At 36.8% G+C, this 25,323-nt stretch overlaps 1 protein-coding gene across 3 annotated transcripts in view; it reads left to right on the top strand.

The window, feature by feature from the left end:
- The window catches only part of YAF2 (YY1 associated factor 2), a 67,512-nt gene that overhangs the window by 13,689 nt on the left and 28,500 nt on the right, over window positions 1-25,323 (top strand). Inside the window, exon 3 of one of the 3 annotated variants that reach the window (XM_059082172.2) lies at window positions 11,262-11,333. The exons of 1 other annotated variant lie outside the window; for it this stretch is intronic. In XM_059082172.2, the coding sequence (XP_058938155.1) occupies window positions 11,262-11,333 (72 nt within the window). Of the gene's footprint in view, window positions 1-11,200; window positions 11,334-25,323 lie in introns of all 3 variants that reach the window. One more of the 3 variants, XM_059082173.2, reaches the window with a different exon arrangement.

Here is a 25,323-nt window from a genome sequence, read left to right as displayed (position 1 = left end):
ATATAACAGTCCCTATTGTCAAATGTGTGGGTTCTAGTGCGTGATTGACAAAACCAGAACATAAGAATAAGTGTTTTCTACTAAAAAATAACACTTCCACAAATTGCTTCAGGGATATTTTCACCCTCTTACCCTCCTTTCCTCCCTCCCTCTCTCCCTGTTTCTTCTCTTCCCTTTTTTTTGTGTGTGTATGTGTGTGTGTGTGTGTGTGTGTGTGTGTGTGTGTGTGTGTGTGTGTTAAGCTGATGTGTACTGTCACATAAACATTTGGGCCTTACCAGTAAAAGTTTTTACATCTAGAAAGTACTTTGGTAGTGTAATAGTGGTAAGCAGTGTGTATAGACTTAAGAATTGAATAGTTAAAAGCAGCATTTTTTTTTAACTATTTGTCAGAGTTAAAGAATAAGTCTGCTTTCAAGGTTGGATGGTCAGATGGCATGGTCATGGTCTTTTTTAGGCCACAGTGTCTTGTTGTTTATTATATTATTTTCTCTGCTTTGTACTCTCTTATCCTCCACAGTTTCTTTCTTATTCTTTATGATTGCTCAAGGCATCATCTCTTTCAAGAAGCATTTCTTTATCCATAGGCCAGAATGAATGCCCTTTCAATTACTCTTTAAAGCATTCTGTGCAAAATGTGATGATTATGTTTACGCAGTGTATTGAAAATATTTCATTTAGTTTCTCTCTCCTTCCCTGAACGGTAATCTCCTTGAGAGTAGTGCGACTGGTCCAGAATCACATTTTAGTTTAAATCTCCACCATGCCACTTATGGTCATAGAACCATAGATAGGGCTTTGTGGTGATGATTAAATGTGATAAATGATGTAAGGAACTTAACATAGTTTTTAGTTAATAATAATGGTAATAATTGTAAATGATATTAATAAAAAATTCCAGTGTCTGTCGTTGTGTCTTGTGTAGGTACTGACAATGCTTAACTGAACTGCAACGTCTCTTTATGCTTTATCTGATTCTGTTGTTGCTTTAAACTGTTTTCCACTTTTTAAAAAAATTAATTATTTGTTTATTTATTTATTTATTTACTTATGGCTGTGTTGGGTCTTCGTTTCTGTGCGAGGGCTTTCTCTAGTTGCGGCAAACGGGGGCCACTCTTCATCGCGGTGTGTGGGCCTCTCACTGTCGCGGCCTCTCTTGTTGCAGAGCACAAGCTCCAGACGCGCAGGCTCAGTAGTTGTGGCACCTGGACCTAGTTGCTCCATGGCATGTGGGATCTTCCCAGACCAGGACTTGAACCCGTGTCCCCTGCATTGGCAGGCAGATTCTCAACCACTGCGCCACCAGGGAAGCCCTTCCACTTGTTTTTAAGGAACATTTACATCATTTCATTTCATTTCGTTTCATTTCATGGGCCTGTGAGTTGGGTAGAGTATGTCTAATTGTGCCCATTTACTTCATAAAAGAACTTGTGTCAACCTAAATTACCTTCATACTCGACTTTTTCAGCAGTTTAAAAAATGTTTTCTTTTGTCATCGATACAATGCATAGTTGAAACCACAGCAAGTAGCATTTTATTCTAAGTTGTGATTATTGTGTTGAATCTTAACTAGCAGTAGAGAAACCATTTGGTGGAAGCTGTTGCAGTAGTCTAGGCAAGAGACAGTAGTGGCCCAAACAAGGATAATGCCAGTAGGAGAGAGAAGTGAATGGTTTCTAGATATGTTTAGTAGAAAATGTATAGAACTTGATGGATGTTTGGATATGGTTGTGAAAGATAGGAAGTTGGGTTTTAGAGAGGGAAGAATCGAGGATAAATCCCAGGATTCTGGCTTAATTATGCAGTTAGGTAAATAGTGGTACTTGTCATTAACAAGAGGAAGGACAGGTTTTGGGGAATGTAGTGGTTCACTTTTAGGTTTGTTGAATTTCAAGCATCTGAGAGAAATCTGAGAAGGGGGATCTATGAGGCAGTTGGATATGTGGGGCTTAAGCTTAGGAAGGAGATCAGGGCTATAAATATATGTTTGTCATCAGCATAAATGACCAAATTGAAGCCATGGGAGTGAGATAGATCAAGACAGATCAAGGAGAGAATAGATAGAACAGCATGAGAAAAGAGAACCTAGGACAGAAACTTGAGAAACATCATTACTTCCTTGTGGTGGTAGTAGAAGAACATCCTACAAAGATGAAGAAAGAAATAGAGGAGAAAAAAAAAATTAAGTAAGGAGTGAGGAGCCCAGGAGAGTGTAATGTTATGGGAATAGAGGGAAGAGAATATTTTCAAAAGGAGGGGATGTGGTTGGCCATGGCAAATGGCTTTTACTTTCATCAGAGTCTTAACTTTTCCTTTGCATTCTGTGTAATGTTTATTTTAACAAGTGTTGCATTAACATTTAAATTTTAAATTGTAACAAGATTATAATCCTGCATAGCGCTTGCACTAAGCTTTCCATGGTAGTTACAACAGTTCTAAATTATATCTAATAAAAGAGATTAATAATGGTAGGTCAGGAGATGAGTAAAATTATGTTACTAACTTGTTTCAAGGAAGAGTGCTCTAATGATCTAGAGCATTTTTATCTAAATATCACCAAGCCTCTATTTTTACAGGTAACTCCTGGTTATAGAAATTAATAGAATTAATTTTAAAAATTGGGTCCATGTTGGTATCAAGAATTTTTTAAGTGGTAAGGACAACAACTTGGAACGCTTTCTTGGAAAACTGCATAGTTAATTGTGAGGGAGCATGTATAGTTTGAAGAAGTCCTTATCTTCTGCTTATAGAAGGAATGAATCATAGCATTAGGTCAGCTAACCAAGCAAATCACAGCACTTTTCATAAAACTGTACAGTATATTTGGTCTGTAAAGTGGTAGTCATTGTGGAGTATATTGGATTTGTGATCCATGATTCAGATTTTTTTTTAAGGCAAAAAATAATTTTGTGACCTTTTAATGCCATGCTAGACAAGCTCTAATAAGCCCACTTGTGGGTTATCTCTTTTGAGAAGTGTAAGTTCATTTAACATAATATCCATAATTCAGATTTTATGAGTGCTGAATAGCAAAGTTATTATTTAGAATATAGTCAGTAGGTTGCACTATTACTGTTGACCTCAGACTATTTGAAACTAATTATATTAGAAAAATTTGCCATTGTTTTATAAATCAGTTTTACAGGACTTCCCTGGTGGTGCAGTGGTTAAGAATCTGCCTGCCAATGCAGGGGACATGGGTTCAAGCCCTGGTCCAGGAAGATCGCACATGCTGTGGAATAACTAAGCCTGTGTGCCACAACTACTGAGCCTGTGCTCTTGAGCCCGCAAGTCACAACTACTGAAGCCCGCATGCCTAGAGCCCATGCTCTGCAACAAGAGAAGCCACAACAATAGAAGCCTACGCAATGCAATGAAGAGTAGCCTCCGCTTGCTGCAACTAGAGAAAGCCCACGTGCAGCAACAGACCCAGTGTAGCCAAAATAAAAATAAAATAAATAAATTTATTTAAAAATAAATAAATGTGTTTTACATCAAGAATATGCACTTATGTTTTAGAGATAGTTATTAAGAATTGAGTTGAAAATTAATACAGGGCTTAGAATCTCGTTAGATTAATTTTAATATTATGGTCAGAAAAGGTGAGAAAAGGGCTTCCCTGGTGGCGCAGTGGTTGAGAGTCCGCCTGCCGATGTGGGGGACACGGGTTCGTGCCCCGGTCCAGGAGGATCCCACATGCCGCAGAGCGGCTGGGCCCATGAGCCATGGCCGCTGAGCCTGCGCGTCCGGAGCCTGTGCTCCGCAACGGGAGAGGCCACAGCAGTGAGAGGCCCGCGTACAGCAAAAAAAAAAAAAAAAAAAAAAAAAACAAGAAAAGGTGAGAAAAAGAATTTGAAACTGCTGCAGAATAAAAGTTAGATTTCCTTATCGTGTTGACATAATTGTTGGCATTCAGAGTATTGTTAGCTGTTATTTTTGCGTGTTGGGTTGGCCAAAAAGTACCTTTGGTTTTTAAGTAAAAATAAAAGACATGTTTTTCATTTTTGCCAAGAACTTTATTGAACAACATATTCACCCTTTTGTTCCACTACCTTCTGCCATTTTTCAGGCAACTTCGTAATTCTGTCTTCTCAAAACTTTTTATCTTTTTGAGCAAAGAACTGTTCCAGGTGCCTTTTACAGTCTTCCAGGGAATCGAAGTTTTGTCCATTAAGAGAATTTTGTAAAGATGGAAATAAACAGAAATCTAAAGGTGCAATGTCTGGTGAATATGGCAGATGAATCAGAACTTCTCAGCCTAGCTATAACAGTTTTTGCCTGGTCATCAGAGAAGCATGTGGTCTTGTGTTATCCTGATGGAAGGTTATGTGTTTTCTGTTGACTAATTTCAGATGCTTTTTGTTGAGTGCTGCTTTCAGTTGGTCTAATTGGGAGCAGTACTTGTTGGAATTAATTGTTTGGTTTTCCAGAAGGAGCTCATAATAGAGGACTCCCTTCCAATCCCACCATATAAACAACATCACCTTCTTTGGATGAAGACCAGCTTTTGGTGTGGTTGGTGGTGGTTCATTTCGCTTGCCCCGCGATCTCTTCTGTTCCACATTGTTGTACAGTAACCACTTTTCATTGCCCGTCACAATTTGTTTTCAAAACGGAATGTTTTCATTATGTTTCAGTAGAGAATCTCATGTGGAAATACGGTCAGGAAGGTTTTTTTTCACTTCACTTACGTGGAACCCAAACATCAAAATAATTAACATAACCAAGCTGGTGCAAATGTTTTTCAGCAGTTAATTTGGATATTTTGAGTATGTTGGCTATTTCCCACGTGGTATATCATTGATTGTTCTCAATTAATGTCTTGATTTGATCAACTTCAACTGGTCTACCTGACCGTGGAGCATTGTCCAGTGAGAAATCTGCAGCATGAAACTTCAGAAAACTGCACAAATCTTTTTTGTGTGTTTCAGTTGCATTTTTACCTTTCTTGAAATAATAAAGCAGAATATGCCGAAAATGTTGCTTATTTTCTTCCATCTTCAATATAAAAATGGCTACACAGAAATTCACCAATTTGATAAGTCTTTTTTAAAATGCACGCTGAGGGCTTCCCTGGTGGTGCAGTGGTTGAGAGTCCGCCTGCCAATGCAGGGGACACGGGTTCGTGCCCCGGTTCGGGAAGATACCATATGCCGCGGAACGGCTGGGCCTGTGAGCCATGGCCGCTGGGCCTGCGCGTCCAGAACCTGTGCTCCACAATGGGAGGGGCCCCAACAGTGAGAGGCCCGCATACCGCAAAAAATAAAAATAATAATAAAATGCACACTGATATGACAGCTGTCACATACAGTCTAACAAAATTGTTTCGAATGAAGTTAAAGACAACTAAGTGCTACTAGAGCCATCTTATGGAAAAAACCGAACGAACCTTTTGGCCAACCGATCTTTAACTTGGATACTAACTATAATTAGCTAATGAAGGATTAATGCTTCTCACATTTTGGACTAGGATCAGGAAAATGTTTCCTTGAACTAGAAACTATTAAGAATAGAGGATATTACTTTTCTACAGAAGTATCTCATTTTAAGGTATGGTTTATAAAATGTGATGCTTAATTATGGAACTAGGGTATTTGTCAAATTAGGAAGATGAAAATATTGTTGAAGATCAATTAATGCGATTAAGGTATCCTTAGGAAGAATGACTAGAACATAAAGTGATATAAAAAAAACCACACAGCCAATTGGTTAGTGTTTAGCATAGTACAGGAGATGGTAGGAAGTGAGAGATGTTATTTGGCGGTTGCTAGAATGGTGCTTTATTCTGGGGTTGTAGTAATGTAGGCTTCTTTGTATTTAAGTTAACTGCATCTTAAACTTTTAAAAAATTTCAGTTAAAAAAAGTAGGTTGTAGACACAACAACCAGTTTTCAGGGCTGCTTCACACTTAGACTGTGTGCATTATGCAGTTCTTTGTAATGCTTTGGTTCCATCCAGATTGGTTGGGAAGGAAATGCCCTGGAAGGTGGTGTGTGATTTATTAATCAGTTTGAGGAGGTTGGTTGGTATAGCTCAGTTGAGTCTTATCTGCTTTAGCTTTAGGTTGAATTTTTGGACATAAAAACCAAGAACCAAATTCCAAATTGGGCCCCTACCCATTAACTCATATTTTCTCTGAGTTCCTTTTTAGGAACATAATTAATATTCACTTTGCAACTTTTAGCTTAATACTAATTACTTTGTAATGCTCTCCCTATTAGTTACCTGTTGCTTTATAACAAATTACCACAAAACTCAGTGGCCAAAAACAATCAGCATTTATTATCTTCTCTCCCTCCCTCCCTCCCTCTCTCCCTTCCTTCCTTCCTTCCTTCTTTCCTTCCTTGTCAAGAATTCAGAAGCCGTTTAGCAGGTGGTTCTGGCTCAGGTTCTCTCAGGCTCAGCTGAGGGAGGATCCACATCTAAGCTCAGTCAGGGTTGTCAGCAGGCCATAGAATACCTGCTTCCAGCTGTTGGCAGGCCTCAGGACTCTGGTTGTTGGCCAGATACATTAATTTATTTGTCATGTGGGCTTCTCCATGGGGCTGCTCACAACATGGCAGCTTGCTTACCCCAAAGCAAGATATCTGGGTGAAAGTCACCCAAACGGGAGCCTCTGTCTTTTTTGTTTTGTTTTGTTTTGCCGTACGCGGGCCTCTCGCCACTGTGGCCTCTCCCGTTGTGGAGCACAGGCTCCGGACGCGCAGGCTCAGCGGCCATGGCTCACGGGCCCAGCCGCTCCGCGGCATGTGGGATCTTCCCGGACCGGGGCACGAACCTGTGTCCCCTGCATCGTTAGGCGGACTCTCAACCACTGCGCCACCAGGGAAGCCCAAAGGGTTTTTTTTGTTTTTGTTTTTGTTTTGCGGTACGCGGGCCTCTCCAGGCATGGTTTTTATATGCATTACTTATATTTTTATTAACTTAATCCTCACAGTTCTGTGAAGTAGGTTCTGCTGTTACCTCTATTATACAGATAAATACAGTTTTTTCCATCTTGATTTTAGGTTAATTTATGTTAAGAAAATAGTACTGTTTTTGTTTGTTTTTTTATGGGTTCATGTAGAGCTAAGTAGTGGATAAGGCTGAAGGAAAGGAAAATTTAAGAAATGGATTATCTGATGAGCTGTTTAAGGAGCAAAAAAGGATGACGGTTTCTGTAAATAACATTATTATTATTTTTTTTAAAATAAATTTTATTTATTTATTTATTTTTGGCTGTGTTGTGTCTTCGTTGCTGTGTGCGGGCTTTCTCTATTTGCGGCGAGCGGGGGCTACTCTTCATTGCCATGCGCGGACTCCTCACTACCGTGGCTTCTCTTGTTGCAGAGCACGAGCTCTATGTGCACGGGCCTCAGTAGTTGTGGCACACGAGCTCAGTAGTTGTGGCCCAAGGGATCTAGAGCACAGGCTCAGTAGTTGTGGCACACGGGCTTAGTTGCTCCGCGGCATGTGGGATCTTCCCGGACCAGGGCTGGAACCCGTGTCCCCTGCACTGGCAGGGGGATTCTTAACCCCTGCGCCACCAGGGAAGCCCTGTAAATAACATTATTTAGTAAGTAAATGTATAATTCACTTTTGACCTTATTTTGTTAACTGAGGTACACACATCCCCCCATATTTATGAACCATCAATAATGTCACTGAAATATGTGTGAATATATGTATAATGTTGAATTTTATTACACTGCTAAAGGATTTCAAGTCCAGGATTTACCAGAACAACTTTCCACAGCTGTAATACCTTACATTAGAATTTTAAATCTTAATCGAAAGTTAGAAAATAATGTACTTGGAATCACAAAGTCAGTTGTAATTTAAGTTGCTTCCTGCCAAAATATAATGTCTAAACTAATGGGTAGTAGTGGAAGTGAAAGTTAGCTAACTCTTTTTTTCTGAACAGTTTTTTCAAAAGTTCATATTGATTTTATGCAGTAGATTCTCATTAGTGAAACACTTGATTAGGTTCTTGATACTAAGGAGTACCTTTTTGTGGATGGGCGTTACAATTATTAGAGCTTACAGAGGATACTTTTGAGTAGAGTATTCCAATTTCTGGAATTTCTTTTCTCAGCTGTTCTGATAAAATCTATCTTAGTTGAGCTTATGCTATGATAACAACAACAAACAGCCTTGAATGCTGGTCTCTTAAGTGAACCTTTTGGTTACCTTAAAATATGTTCAAGATATTTTGATTCTCAAATTATTTTTTTAAATGCACTTGATTTTATTTTCAATTCATAAGATCTGAGTCTAAATGGAGACTGCATGTATTGCTGTAAATTAAAATTGGAAATTATCATTTAGTTCTTAATGACAACTTTTATACTAGCTTATACCATAAGGATAAAATATTTGAATTATTGCTCCTGTATCTGTTGCATCAATCCAAACACATAGGACCTTCATGCCATGTACTTATACTTACTTTTCAGGGAATAGATGTTAACTAGGAATCTGGTTAACTAGATGGCCCTTTTGGCATTTATCTATGTATTACAGTTAGAAATTGAGGTCTGTGTAGTGCCCCTGTTTGCCTGAGTGGGCCATTTAAAAGCTAATGCATTAAGCAGCTCATGCAGCTCAATATCAAAAAGCAAACAACCCAATCCAGAAATGGGAAGACACCTAAATAGACATTTCTCCAAAGAAGGTATACAGATTGCCAACAAACACATAAAAGGATGCTCAACATCACTAAGCATCAGAGAAATGCAAATCAAAACTACAATGAGGTATCACCTCACACCGGTCAGAATGGCCATCATCGAAGAAAATCTACAAACAATAAATGCTGGAGAGGGTGTGGAGAATAGCGAACCCTCTTGCACGGTTGGTGGGAATGTAAATTGATACAGCCACCATGGGGAACGGTATGGAGGTTCCTTAAAAAACTAAAATTAGAAGTACCATATGACCCAGCAATCTCACAACTGGGCATATACCCTGAGAAAACCATAATTTAAAAAAAGACATGTACCACAATGTTCATTGCAACGCCATTTACAATAGCCAGGACATGGAAGCAACCTAAGTGTCCATTGACAGATGAATGGATAAAGAAGATGTGGCACATATATACAACAGAATATTACTCAGCCATAAAAAGAAACAAAATTGAGTTATTTGTAGTGAGGTGGATGGACCTAGAGTCTGTCATACAGAGTGAAGTAAGTAAGAAAGAGAGAAACAAATTCCATATGCTAACACATATATATGGAATCTAAGATAAAAAAGGTTCTGAAGAACCTAGGGGCAGGACAGGAATAAAGATGCAGTCGTAGAGAATGGACTTGAGGACACGGGTATGGGGAAGGGTAAGCTGGGATGAAGTGAGAGAGTGGCATAGACGTATATACACTACCAAATGTAAAATAGATAGCTAGTGGGAAGCAGCTGCATAGCACAGGGAGATCAGCTCAGTGCTTTGTGACCACCTAGAGGGGTGGGATATGGAGGGTGGGAGGGAGATGCAAGAGGGAGGGGATATGGGGATATATGTATACGTATAGCTGATTCACTCTGTTACACAGCAGCAACTAACACAACAATGTAAAGCAATTATACTCCAAAAAAGATGTTAAAAAAAAATAAAAACAAAGGATCCTGACTCATCCCCACAAAAAAGCTAATGCATTAATTACTATTATTTTTTAAAACTCAGATTTATATAAAAATGGATATAATTTATCCAAGACAATTTGTATCTTTAAGTGGGAATCTAGGAAAAATCGGTTGACATGGTGCTGTCATCCTTTACTAAATACAAATATTACCTTATAACAAGATTGAAACTTAAGATTTTCATTAGAATGACATTTTCAGTTTGTTTTTGTTGAGTAATGATTTTATACACCATTTAATCCTGTTTACTCTTCAAACAAAGGAAAAGCTATATATTATCTTTAATTTTTTCCATAGAATGAAGAACCATGAAACCATATGTTTCTTGAAGGTAGGGGATAATTATTAAATAGGAGCATAATGGTAGCAGGGAAGACTATAACTGAAACATATCTGTATCTTCAGTAAGAACTAGTGTTTGAAGTCATCACTGCTCTAGCACATTAAAATGAACATGTACCTGATTAATATGTATTGAGTTAAAGGTAAAGGCAGTCGTCATGTGGACCTGAAATAAAGTTCTGTTGAGGAGACTTTTCTTCTGTTATCAATAGTTTTTTGTTTTTCAGTGACAGGTCCAATTTAAAAAGTATAACATGGGCGGGTGGGAAGGGGAAGCTGGGAGGAGGTGAGAGAGTGGCATTGACATATATACACTACTAAATGTAAAATAGATAGCTAGTGGGAAGCAGCCACATAGCACAGGGAGATCAGCTCAGTGGTTTGTGACCACCTAGAGGGGTGGGATAGGGAGGGTGGGAGGGAGATGCAAGAGGGAGGAGATATGGAGATATATGTATACATATAGCTGATTCACTTTGTTATACAGCAGAAATTAAGACAACATTGTAAAGCAAGTATATTCCAGTAAAGATGTAAAAAAAATAAATAAATGAAATGGAAAAAAATTAAGTAAAATAAAATAATTTATTGCTATAAAAGTAAAAAATATAACAGTTAATCAAAAATATTACTGTACTGCTTTGTACAATTATTTACATTAAAATCAGCATCATTGTTTATCAGTGGCCTGGCATACTTTTTTTTTGTGGACATGCTTATATATGTGTATGTGGTTGGTTTGTTGTAGGTGACAAATGGTTATTTTAGACTTATTGAGTGATGTATGGGAATTGCATTGATGCTTTTTATCTGAAGTCTTACAGATTGTTAATCCACTGTGGTGGCCTTTACACCAAAATTCAAGCAATGTTAATGACAATGGCTAGTTAAGAAATGGTAGATTTTGATCAACTAATTATCCTTTACTAATATTAAAAAATGATGGTGGTGTTTTTAGTGAGATAGAATAGTCTGATAGCTGATTTTTTATATATTAAAATATATCTGTTGTTACAGTGGAGATTTTTAAATGAAACCATTCAAATCATTTTCTTTTCCTTGTGTTTCTGATAATGCCAGAAGTTTCTGTTGACCTCATAGTTAGCACATTGTTTCTGTATTTACTTCGGTGCATTCATATATAATAATCTGATGAATTTACAACTTTGTCCCCTGTAGTTCTACATGTATTAATAATCTCAAATAAATTTAAATAATTTTCTTATTCTGATAGAGAAGAAAAAGCTGGATCACTTACCAGTAACTGGAGTTCTCCTATTGGGTAATCTCCACAGATCCACATTCTTTGAAGTTATTGTGAATGCCTCGAGGACCAAGGGACCGTTGAAATTTCCAATTTCAGGAAGGTAAGCGAGCACACTGAAGCATGTCTCTAGCATCTCCCAAATCCCCTCCCCCCAACTTTCTTACATATGCGTCTGTACTGCATGCCCCCTCAGTTCCAGTGGATGCCCATCAGGAAGATTCTCATGCTGGACAGAAGGGCAAGAGAGGTGGATCTGTGAGGGAAAAGACCCAATAGGATAACTCAAGTTGCTGGTAAGTAATCTAGTTTTCACAGACTTAAGATTTTTTTTTCCCACATTTCTTCTCTTTAGGAGTTCATTTAATTACAAAGAGAGGAAGTTGTTTGGGATATTTTCTTTTTGTAAGTTTGTTGTGGATTATAGAATTTATTGTATGGATGATAAATACCTAGTGCTTAACAGGTATATGAATAAATGTGACATTAATTTTAAAGTATACATTTAATAATAGCTGTTTATAAAAATTATGTATTTATTACCTTTTGATAAATAGTGTAATAATTCTAAAGCAGTGTGAGGAAGCTATATGTTGAATTATTTTAATTCCTTTATTTGTGATGTTTGTTTTATTGAAGTAGATACTTATACTGTAAAATTTCCGCTTATGTCAAATTTGGCCAAATTCTTTTGGCATAGTACTAAACAGCGAGAATAGTTTTACTTCTTACTGACCTAGTTTTCAATGTACCTTTTAATTTAATTGAAGGTATATTTGGAAATAATTCAGGGTATGTTGCAATTATACTGACCACTTCATTGTTCATAATGGATTGGCTTATTGATGTGAAGGGGTGACATAGTTGGTTCACTAGAGCTCTGTGATTCCTCATGTGCCAACCCGATTTATTTATGTAAATGTTAGAATTGGACAGAGTTCCTTGCTTCCCATTTCTCTCTCACTCACTCTGCATTGTTACCAGGTTACCATTTTTAAAAGGCCACTTATAGCACATAAAGACCTGTAGTGGTGCCGTGCTTTTGCTGTTTTATAAAATTTCGTCCATTTGCTGGGTACTTAGGGCCTCCCATGATCTAATCCCATCCTATTTATCCAGCCTTAATTTCTTCAATTTGAAACTTTTGTTTTGGTCTTACCAGGATACTTCTCATATTTATGCTTTGGCTTTTGCTTTTCCATTTTCTTGAAATGACCCTCTTTTCATTCTTCTTCTCTGTACTTTAAGGTTGAGGTCAGGTCCTACCCCTTATATAAATCTTTTTATGCTGGCATCTCTGTTATTTCTGCTTCTTCAGTGGAAAAATGAGATTGTTATGAGGATTGAATTAACTAATTCTTGGAATGTACTTAGAACAGTGCCTAGTGGCACATAATAACTTCTCTTATTAGCTATTATTTGATTGTAGTTTGATCTTAAATATTTCTGTGATTGTAGGTATACTTATCTGTATGACACAGTTTAGCTTTAAATATTAGCTTCAGGTTGTATTGATTGTTATTTCTTCTGATGTAAAATTGTTAAGCTGACTTGTATGGTCTTTGAGAGCAAGGATAGGATTTTATTGTGTTTTATCTTACTTCCTAACATGAGTGACTGAGATTAAATCGTGCCCATTGAAAAATTAGTTTTCATGTAGAGTCACAAATATACTTGCCAGTTTTTTCATTTATAAAACGGGTTCATTTGGCTAATCAGTCCCATTTGTACTGTATATTTTTCTTAAGAATAACAACTTTTTTCCTTCAAAGCTGGTATAGTGAAATTACTATTGTTTAATACACTATAAACTTCCATTGCACATTAGAAAAGAATGTATAGCTTTGAGAGTGTTAATTCGATTGTATTCACTTTAAGACTGTGTAGTAGTATACTTGATTTTTGAGGTTGGAATATCTTAGAAGATTATTGCTAGATTTTTTCAGAAATGCTTGGATTTAAGATACCCGTCTGATGAAGCAGTAAATGAAATCTGATTTCAAGGTCACTGAAGGAAGGAAATGCTTTTTGACAGATTGAGTGTCACTTCTAAATAATCACCAGAGAACCACTTCAGGTCCAATTAGACAAGCCAAAATGAAGAGCAGTTAGATGATTTAAGTGTTTGATTTGAATCTGCTGACCTTTCAGTCTCCTGGTTTTCTTAGTGTGATATGGTATGAGAATGCCCTTGTTCTTTAGAGATGCATGCTGAAATATTTAGAAGTGAAATATCATGATGAGTTCAGAAGAAAAATGTGTGGGTATCTGGATGTGGTGATATGTGTATGTAAAGAGAGAGAAAAGGAGAGAGAGAGCAGATCTGGAAAATTTTAACAATTTTAAATCTAGGTGAAGGGTACAGTGGTATACATTGTACTTTCAACTTTTCTGTGGCTCTGATATTTTTCAAAGAAAAGTTGGGGAGAAAGTATTTTATAAAGGACTTTATTGTGCTTCAGTTTCTCTAATTCTAAAATGGCAATAATAGGACTTATTCTTTCCCTGCCTTGATGCAGGTAGGCACAGTGGGATAACATTCGGTAGAATAGCAGTCAAGAGGGCTCTTAAGAAGTATTTTTTTTTGACATTAAAGAATTTTATAATGGAGAACTTTTCAAAGAACATTTCACCTGAAAGTATATTAGATTAAAGTATATCTATTCCTTTTTTATTATTCAGAGGATATTCCATTATAATTGAATAAGAGCAATCAAGAAAAAAATATATTTAGATATATAAATTAACCAATTGAAATCTTGAAAATGAAAAATGTATCTAGTTATAAAATAATCATTGGGAGACTTCCCTGGTGGTACAGTGGTTAAGAATCTGCCTGCCAATGCAGGGCACACGGGTTCGATCCCTGGTCTGGGAAGATCCCACATGCCACGGAGCAACTAAACCCGTGCACCGCAACTACTGAAGCCCGCGTGCCTAGAGCCCGTGCTCCGCAGCAAGAGAAGCCCGTGCACACTGCAACGAAGAGTAGTCCACGCTCGCCGCAACTAGAGAAAGCCCACGTGCAGCAACAAAGACCCCATGTAGCCAAACATAAATAAATAAATTTTTAAAAAATCATTGGGCAAAGTAGAAGATTAGAGGTAGCTAAAGAGAGAAGTTGTTAATTTCAAGGTAAAACTGGTTAACTCTTCCAGGACCAGAGCACAGGGAGATAAAGAGATGAAAAATAGAAAAGAAAAACTAAGACACCTTAGGAGTAGATTGAAAAGGTCCAACGTATCTCTAATTAGAGTTCCAGAAGAGAGAATACAGAGAATGGTAGAGAAGCAATATTGAAGAAAAAATGACTAAGAATTTTCAAGGATTAAAAAAAAATAGTGGAAATTATGAAATAATTAGAACTGAATCACAACAAAAGCATTGTATCGAAACTTGAGGGATATAAGAAGAGTGGTGCTTGGGGTAAACATATAACCTTAAATGCATGTATTAGGTTGAAAGAAAATAAGTGACCCGGATATACAGCTCAAACAACTGAAAAAAGTAAAACCAAAGAAAGAAGGAAAGGGGAAATGAAAATAAAAGTAGAATTTGATGAAATAGAAAGTAATCAACAATAGAAATAGTAGCAATGTTCATTCAGATTGAAGCTGGTTATTTTCAGTTGATTAAGTTCTGGAAGTACTCACCAAGAAGCAGATGACACAAATAATAAAGTTATAAAATGGGATATAATTACAAATAGTAATTGTAATTTTTAAAACCATAAGAAGTCACTGTTAATTTATGTGTATATAAATTTTAAAAACCTGGTGAAATGGTCTGTTTTCTAGGGAAAAAATCATTCAAAAATTGTACAAGAAAATCCATAGAAACTAAAATCCACTAAGACATTGAAGCGATGGTAAATTTCCCCAAGAAGTTTTTTTAAATATCAACTTAATTGAGCTATAGTTCATAAACCATACCACCTACCCATTTAAAATGTACAAGTTAATGGTTTTTAATATTTTTACAGAATTGTTCAGTCATTACCACAGTCAATTTTAGAATATTTTCATCACCTCAGAAAGAAACCATGTACCTATTAGCAGTCAGTCCCAATTCTCTACAAACCCTCAAGCCTTAGACAACCACTAATCTACTCTCTGTTTCTTTAGATTTGCCAGTTCTACACATTTCACACAATGGAATCATTCAGTTTATGGCCTTTTGTGGTTTACTTCTTTCATTTAGCATATTTTTAAGGTCCAGCCATGTTGTAGCATGTATCAATATACTTCATTCCTTTTTATGGCCAAATAGTATTTCATTGTGTGGATATACCATGTCAGTTGATGGATATTTGGATTTTTTTCCTATTTTTTTGCCTATTATGAATAGTCCTGGTACCAACATTTGTGTGAAAGATTTTGTGTGAACATGTGTTTTCATTTCCCTTGGGTGTATACCTAGGAGTAGAATTGCTGGGTTATATGGCAACTCTGTGTAACTTGGGGGGCTACCAGACTGTTTTCCAGAGCAGCTGTACCGTTTTACTTTCCCACCAGCAATGTATGAAGGTTCTAGTTTTTCTACACCCTCACCAACATTTTCATTATCTCTCTTTTTGATTAAAGCCATCCTAAAATTGGTGTGAAGTAGTATCAGAAGGAGTAGTTTTAATTGTGATTTTGTAATCATAATTTTACATATACTTTTGGGGAACAGGTAATCCCAATTTTATACATACTGACGCAGATAATAGAAAAAGAGGGAGAGCTGCCCTGTTGTTTATCAGACAAATTTAGCCTTGAAACCTAAACTGAAAAGAATATACAAGGGAAAATATATTACATTCAATCTTATTTATGAACAGAGATAAAAATGTTATTTTTTCTTGAAAATTTTTAATTAGGATAGGAATGTAAGGATAATTCAATATTTGAAAATTATATCAATGTAATTTATACAGTAAGAGGGAAAAAAATCTTGAAAGATTTGGTAAAAGTATATGATAAAACTCAGCACTCATTAATGTTTTTTAAAAAGGTAACCCTCAAACCATGAAGAGAAATGAACTTTTTTCTTCCAGTAAAGGCTGTCTTTCAAACAGCAAGTGTCATGCTTAATGGCGAAACCTTAGAAACATTCCCTTTAATGTCAGGAATAAGACAAATATATCTCTACTAATAAGATAAGAAAAAAATAGAAATAAAATACAAAAGGATTGGAAAGGAAGAAAAACAAGATGAACATATCCCTAGAAAAAATTTTTTAAATCAACAGACTGTACTAATAAGAGAATTCAGTGTGACTGGATACAAGCTCAACATTCAAATTGACGACAACCAGTTAGAAAATGAAAAATACCTCTTTTACAGCAAATTCTATAAAGTACCCAAGGTTTTATTGAAGGACATAAAAGTAGACATGAATAAAAGGATATACTATAATTATTAGTGGGAAGTATAAATATTGCTAAAAAATTAACTTCTCTGTGATTTATATGTAATTTCAGACAAAAATCTCAGTAGGATTTTTTTTTCTTTTTTGGTGGAAAATGACCTTCATATACAAAAGTAAAGGCACATGAATAACCAAGAAAGCTCTGAAAGAAGAAAAAGGACAAGGAAGAGGGAGTTGCGCTGTTGGATATCTGGACCAATCTTAAAATTATATTTAGAATAGAATTCTACATAGCATGAAAAAAAATAAACTGTTACACACAGCATGAGATGAATGTTCCAGACTAAATGTTGAGCAAAAGAAGTGAGACACAAAGGAGTTCATATTGTATGATTTCATTTCTAGGAAGCTCAAAAACAGAACTAATCTGTGGTGATCGAGATCAGAATAGTGGTTATCTTGGAAGCGTGGTACTGACTGAGAAGGGATATGAGGAGCATTCTGGAGCATGAGAAATGTTAATATCTTGGTCTGAGTTGGATCACACAGGGGTATACATATTTAAAAATCGGGCTGTACATAGTACTTGAGTACTTGTATACTTTATATAAATTATACCTCAAAGAAAAGTAAAGCCTTATGGTATTTAAAGTAGTATAGTCTTAATACAGGAAAAGACAGATTAATATAACAGAATAGAGAGTTCAGAAATGGATCCATATATATTTGAGAAGGTGGTAGGTGCTAGAGATGGCATTTTCTATCAGCAGGGAAAGAAAATGTGGACTGTTGAATTGGTTTTTCTGTATGGGGGAAAAGTAGATTTCTACTTCAGACCATATGCAAAAATAAATTGCAGTTGAATTAAACACTAAACATGAGAAACTTTTTAAAAAAGAGGAATAGGGCTTCCCTGGTGGCGCAGGGGTTGAGAGTCCGCCTGCCGATGCAGGGGACGTGGGTTCGTGCCCCGGTCCGGGAAGATCCCACATGCCGCGGAGCGGCTGGGCCCGTGAGCCATGGCCGCCGAGCCTGCGCGTCCGGAGCCTGTGCTCCGCAACGGGAGAGCCCACAACAGTGAGAGGCCCGCGTACCGAAAAAAAAAAAAAAAAGAGGAATGTATAGAAGAATATGTATCTTTAGGATATGTAAGGCCTTCTTTAACAAGTCAAGAAAAAAAGAATGAACCTTCAAGGATTAAAAAACCATCAAGGATTTGACTACCTCAAAAAGAAAAACTTAGGTTTAATATAAGACATCATAAACCAAACTAAGACATAATGTCACATCTGGGAGATATGTGTAATGTCTGTAATGTCCAGTGGATTTGTGTCCAGAATATGTAAATATCAAAAGAGGTACTATAGGTGATACAAATAAAATGAACAATGGATGGTAAGGCAATTCACAGCAGAGGGAACTGGAAATTGGACTGAGAAGATGCTTATCCTCATTTGTAGAGAAATGTAGTTAAAAGCTTATGAACCATCGATTTTCACCCATTAGATTACAAGGCTCAGGATCAGATAAGTGTTACACAATTTAAAATGTGCATACCTAGTATCCAGCAATTACTATTCAAGGTATTAGTCTGGAGAAACTTGTACATTTGCCCAGGGAGATTTATGCAGGGGTATTCATTTGGAAAAAATATCTAAATGTCTACAATAAGAGGCATGGATAAATAAAATAAGATATAAAAGTTATTTAATGAGGAATTACCTAGATCTATGATTAGGTTATTGTCAGTGATTTTTTTTTTAATTTAAGAAACATTCTACTGTCTATGCCCAGGAATTGTTCTAAGCATTTTATAAACATTAAATATTTTAGTCCTCATGAGAACTTAGAAATAGGTACTGTCATAATTTCCATTTTATAGATGGGAATACTGAAGCATAGAGGGGTAAATAACCCTACCTACTCTCATAGGTAGTAGATAGCAGAGCTGGGATTCAAAGCTAGGATTGAACCTCAGTGGCCTGGCTCCACAGTCCACACTGCCATGCCACCTTTTGATGTTTATAAACATGGAGAGACCTCATAAATGCAAGGAAAAGGTATTGCAGAATGATGCGTACAATATGATCTCATTTACACCGAACTCATGGTAGTTGTTACCTCTGGATGGGGTTGGGAGGTGAGGGAGATCTTCATGATAGTGGTAAAAAGAAACTAGCTTATAGAACTGCATGTTTTTCCTTAATATAAAAGTAATATAAGTAAAGTAATATGTACATTATAGCTTTTAGACATCTGCACTTGATGTATGTATATGCTTATTTTTGTAAAAGGAAACACTGGAAAGATTAACCTCTATTGTTTTAATCTTTATTTATTCTTGGTATTGGTTATATAGAAAAAGAAAAAAGCAGTGACCCTAGCAAAATGGCTATAATTTAGTCTAGTTCTGAGATAGTGAGCAGCAGATAAATGCCACACCCTGGGTTAAGTGCTGGGGATAGGGTGCTTTCATCCTCTCTCTTTAAGGAGTTCAGAGTTGAACAGGGAAAGAGATGAGAAGAATACTTCTAATTCAGTATACTGGGCTTCCCTGGTGGCGCAGTGGTTGAGAATCCGCCTGCCAATGCAGGGGACACGGGTTCGTGCCCCAGAGCAGCTGGGCCCATGAGCCATGGCCGCTGAGCCTGCGCGTCCGGGGCCTGTGCTCCGCAACGGGAGAGGCCACGACAGTGAGAGGCCCACGTACCACCAAAAAAAAAAAAAAAAATTAATTCAATATGTTATGTCCCTATCTCTTCTTCCCTGTTTCTCCATCCCCACCCTTTCCCCTCCATATACAAATAGGAGAAGGGGGAAATGTCTTGAGTTGGGGCAAGAGAAACGGGCAATGAAATATTGATGGCAATCCGACTTCTTATTCTTTTACTGAACAATGAGAGAGTAAATTCTATAATGGTCAGAGATTGTAGCTTGTTCACCATTATATCTCCAAAACTTAGTTTAATGCCTTGTGCTTAGTAGACCCCTGGATGTTGAAATGAAGGCAGTTTGACACTTCACTCTCAAATTAACTAGCGCCTGAGCCCAAAGTTCTCCTTAAGCCGTCTATGGTATCTTCCACTGGTTCCATTTCTTCAACTGATTACCAAAGTCTAAGGCAGTTTGACTGAGAATTATATATGAAGTCTTGAATTGTTTTGTGCCAAAGAATTCTGAGTTGAGAAATATTTTAATCTGTAGGAAATATTGGATCTCTAAAATCCAATATAAGTTTCTTTGTGCTGAGTCCAATACTTTTTTTTAAAATTAGTAGTCTTCTAATATTGGGATAGTTCAGTTGGTTTTCTCAGATATTGCATTCTCTGTCTTTGAGTCAGTGCTATCTTGTAAAAGTTTTATGTTCTGTATCTTGTTTGTGAAATTCTTAATTTCCTAAAACAACATTCTTTTTAAGTTTCCAGATGGACCATGGAATGTTTCCAGATGGTATTAGTATTTATGAGAATTCCACTATCTTTCAAATTCTGTCATGGTATCTCATAAAAAGTAATACAGTTATTTCCTTTCACCCTAATGAGAGAGGTGTGTTTTCCTTTATAGCAAATTGAAATTAGGTGAATTCTTTCCCTAAAGGGTGAATTTGAATATCTGAAAATGGGTTAGCTTGAATAAATCATAGTGAAAGATATTTATCTTACACTGTAAGTTTAACACTAGGATTGTAATTGAGAAAAATCCTAAAACAAAGTTTATTGTTATCCTGGATGGATTTGGCTAAACTATTGGTCAAATCTTGTTGTATGTGTACATAGTGCTTCTTTCTTACTATGTAACCGTTTTGCCAGAGATAACATGAAGAGAGCCTGGTTAACATTGGGTGGAACAATCCTGCTGGCTCAAGCCCCTCCCCAGATATTTGATTCAGTCTATTTTCTGGACAGTCTGGTAAGCTGTCATTGTTCTTCACATTAAAATCATCTTATTCAGAATGTACCCAAGAGGAATTTAGTACTAAAGGAACAAACTATTAAATTCAATGAAAATGTTAAAAATAGTCATATTAACTTAAGGCTTCACATTAAACATGACTAATTTATAACAGCACTGTCCAATAGAAATATAATGGAAGCCACAAAAGGGAGTTATATATATAATTTTAAAATTTCTTGAGGCCAAATTAAAAAATTAAAATGTAACTCAATATATCTAAAATATTACCCTTTCAATTTTTAGCAGGATATTTCACAATCTTTTTCATATTAAGTCTTAAAAATCTGGAGTGTATTTTATACTTAGAGCACATCTCATTTCAGATTAGCACATTTCAAGTGCTCAGGACCCACATATGGCTTCTGTATTATACAGTGCAGACTTGGAGCATCTGAAAAACATTTGGTTTTATATAGTTCTCCATCTGTTACTTCTCATTAAAGATGCTTTGAGTATTTTTTGTTTCTTTTATTGCTTCACCTGTTCATAGGTGCTTAGCTTTACTATTGATCATTGGTAACCTGAAACCCTACTATGCATTCCTAAATTTGACAGACTATTTAGGTCTTTCTGTAATGTTTTCTCATATCCAGGCCTACTTAATTTCTTTAGATAAATTGTAAAGTTTCCTTCCTATAAGCTTTTAATCAGAGTATCAGTTCCTCCTTTCATCAGAATATCAGACTCAGATCTTCTACATGGGCTATAGTAGGTAGCGTTATACAGTTGACCTTTGAACTGCATGGGTCTGCTTATACGTGGATTTTTTTCAGTAGTAAATACTGCAGTACTACACAGTCTGCCACTGATTGAATCCATGGATGTGCAGAAACCCTGGATACAAAGGGCCGACTGTAAGTTACATTCAGATTTTTAACTGCATGGGGGTGGTCACCCCTAAGCCCTCTGTTGTTCAAGGGTCGACTGCACATTATTGTCATTGTTATCTCCCTCACCCCAGCAGGGTAGCAAACCTCTCCTTTCTTGGTTCAAAGTCACTGCTCTGAAGCAGAAGGTTTCCTTACATGCAGACTTCTTTTTTATGAGGTGAGATCTAGCATCTTACTTTATGGGGATTGAGTATCCATTCTCTAAGATACTAAGGGCTTAGAGATTTTCACATCAACCCATTTTTTCCCCTAGTTGATACTGTTTGAGAATGAACATACTGCAAAGTAAAGCCATAACTAAGGTACATACAGGACATGTGACTTGACATTTTAATAGCTTTTTGGTTTCATCTTTCCTAGATGAGGGACATTTAAGAAGATTATTCTCAGTAAATGAATTTGTAACCTTTCATGTGTCCCAGTACCAGCAGAACAATCTTCTGTAAGTTATTTCAAAGAGTGCCAGACTTTATTCTTATGAGATTACTTGGGCTCTGAATATATAAATGCTCAGATTCTGGGGTTTCCTGGGCTACCTGTTTTCTTGTCTTAATTTTTGTTTAGCTTTCGTACCTGTTTGGAGTTTCCAGTCTTTCTTAACCTACCTCTTTGTTACTCCATCTCCCTTCTAGTGGAATCTCAACCCCATTCTATCTTCTTCCCAACCCTACTATGTTCATAATACCCATTATGGTCAGTGCACGTCACCCAGCATAGTGAGTGCAGCATTTGAGTGTTATTTATAGGTGATGTTAAGGTAGTTTTAATCTCTGCCTAAATTTCTTCCTCCATTTTGGACTTCTCCCATAGTGCATATATTTTAATTACTTGTGTATTTTTCTGTTTCTCACACTAAACTGTAAACTAAGGGTTAAAACCATGTCTGTCTTGTTTTAATCACCTGTTGGTATAATAGTTTAACTGATATTGGCATTTGGAAGGTCTTGCTATTTACCATATGCATGTTTAAGATGTGGCTGTAAAACAGTTGAGTGTTTTCAATAAGTTAGATGTAAACATCTCCCACTTTTTTGAGTGTGAAACATTAGACAGTTATTTAGGCAACTCCACTTCGTGTCTTCTAGGTTTCTCGATCTTTTTTTTAAAATTAATTTATTTATTTTTGGCTGCATTGGGTCTTCATTGCTGCATGCAGGCTTTCTCTAGTTGGGGTGCGCGGGGTCTACTCTTCGTTGCAGTGCATGGGCTTCTCATTGCGGTGGCTTGTCTTGTTGCAGAGCACGGGCTCTAGGTGCACGGGCTTCAGTAATTGTGGCACGCTGGCTCAGTAGTTGTGGCTCACGAGCTCTAGAGCACAGGCTCAGTAGTTGTGGCACATGGCCTTAGTTGCTCTGCGGTATGTGTGATCTTCCTGGACCAGGGCGCAAAATCTTGTCTCCTGCATTGGCAGGCGGATTCTTAACCACTGTGCCACCAGGGAAGTCCTAGGTGTCTCAATCTTAATGTGCAAAATTGAACTTAGATTTCTCTCCCCAAATTCCTTCTCCTTTCTGATGACACATTCTCTCTCCCCTCACTCTCTCTCTTACCCTTTACTTCCTATTCATCTACAAATCCTGTCTGCTGTACCTCCAAAATATATTTGGAATTCTGCCACTTCTTCCACACTCTGTTGTTGCCTTCCTAATATAAGCCACCATCATCTCCTGCCTGCCTATTGTAGTAAGTTCCTAACTGGTTTCTGTGATTACTGTCTGCTCCCCTACCATCTGGTCTCTAAATAGCAGCCAGGTAATTTTTTTTAAAGTTTCCAGTGCTCATTTTAATTTGATCCTCACAAACCCCTTTGTAGAATGACTATTATTATTGTAATTATTTTCTCAAGAAAGCAGTGTCCAGAAAGGTTAAGTGACTTACATAAGAACAGAAGTCATTCAGTAGCAGAGCCAGAATTTAATTATAGATCTTCATGTTTCAAAGCTTTGCCTTGTGGGCCACAGACTCTAAATGTGATTGACTTGGGAAACTATAAGAAGGACATTGCCTTAAAAATCTCCCCCGGATTGTTTTGCAAAGGGATATGTCATTCATACCATTTATATTCAGTGTTTTAAAGCAATCAGTTTTTGTTTTTTAAATGGACTATTCTTTAGAGCTGTTTTAGGTTCAGAGCAAAACTGAGTGGAAGGTACAGAGATTTCCCATATATCCCCTGCCTCCATACTTGCATAACTTCCCCCATTATCAACATCCCCACCAGAGTGGTACATTTGTTACAATTGATGAACCTATATTGAAGCATAATTATCCCCCAAAGTCCATTGTTTACATTAGGATTCACTCTTGGTGTTATACATTCTGTGGGTTTGGACAAATATATTATGGCATGTATTTACTATTATAACATCATGCAGAATATCTTCACTTCCCTAAAAGTCTTCGGTTCTCTGCCTCTTCCATCCTTCCCTCCTCCAACCCCTGGCAACCACTGGTTTTTTTATTGTCTCTGTACTTTCACCTTTTCCACAAGGTCATGTAGTTGGAATCATACAGTATTTGCCTTTTCAGATTGGCTTCTTTCACTGAGTAATAATGCATTTAAGATTCCTCCATGTGTTTTGGTGGCTTGATAACTCATTTCTTTTTAGCACTGAATAATATTCCATTGTCTGCATGTACCACAGTTCATTTATCCATTCACCTATTGAAGGACATTTTGGTTTCTTCCAAGTTTTGGTAATTATGAATACAGCTGCTGTAAACATCCATATGTAGGTTTTTGTGTGGACATAAGTTTTCAACTCCTTTGGGTAAATACCAAAGAGCACGCTTGCTAGATTGTATGGTAAGAGTATATTTAGTTTTATAAAATGCTACCAAACTGTCTTCTTAAGTGACGGTACCTGAGATTTCCTTTTGCTTCACATCCTCTCCAGCATTTGGTGTTGTCAGTGTTCTAGATTTTGACCATTCTAAATAGGGCAGCCGAGTAGTTTTGGTTTTAACTTTAGTCAGATCATGTTATTCTCCTATTCAGAATCTTCACATCCTACTTCATTTCCCATCCTACTTAGAATAAAATTCCAAGTTATCTCCATTGTAGAAAAGGAAGGCTTTGCATGGTCTGGTCCTTGGCCACCTCTTCAGACTGATTTTACCACTTTCTCTCTCACTCATTGCAGTTCAGACATTTTGGTCACCTTAGTGTTCTTTGAACATACCAGCCTTCTGCCTCAGGGCCTTTACAGTCGGTTTTGCCTTTCCTGGAATGTTTCACATCTAGATACCTGCATGGCTTCCTCCTGCACTTCAGTGAGGACTCTGCTTAAGTGTAATCTCATGAGAGGTGCTTACCTCATTTCCCTGCAGAAAAATAGCACTTCTGTGCTTCTACCCATACCCTGCTTTATTTTTCTTCTACTCATACACACATATAACAATATATATGTGTATGCTTGTTTATAATAATACAGATAAATTATATATATATTATATATATATATATATATATAGAGAGAGAGAGAGAGAGAGAGAGAGAGTGTGTGTGTGTGTGTGTGCGCATGTGTGCCAATCTCTAGCAGTTAATGTGTGCTCATGAGGGGTATTTCTGTATACCTGTAGAGTAGGACCTGGTACATAAATGGTGTTTAGTAAATGTCTGTTGAGTGAATGAATGACTATACTACATCAAAAAATGCTTTAATGTTACCGATTTAGAATATTATGGTAGGACATAATGAGATACATAAAGAAGACTTAGTTTTATTTTATTTCACAACACGTAAGCTCTGCGAGGCTAGGGATTTTTTTCTTCCTTGCTATATTCCCATGCCTAGAATGTTTCCTGGCAGTAATAAACGTTTGAGAAATATTTACTGAATGAATGAGTTTATGTAGCATGTCTTTTTAATAGACAACCAAATTATACTACATGTG

The sequence above is a fragment of the Kogia breviceps genome, chromosome 12, assembly GCF_026419965.1.
Source record: "Kogia breviceps isolate mKogBre1 chromosome 12, mKogBre1 haplotype 1, whole genome shotgun sequence".
NCBI lineage: Eukaryota > Metazoa > Chordata > Mammalia > Artiodactyla > Physeteridae > Kogia > Kogia breviceps.
This window is presented reverse-complemented; position numbering and strand designations above follow the sequence as displayed.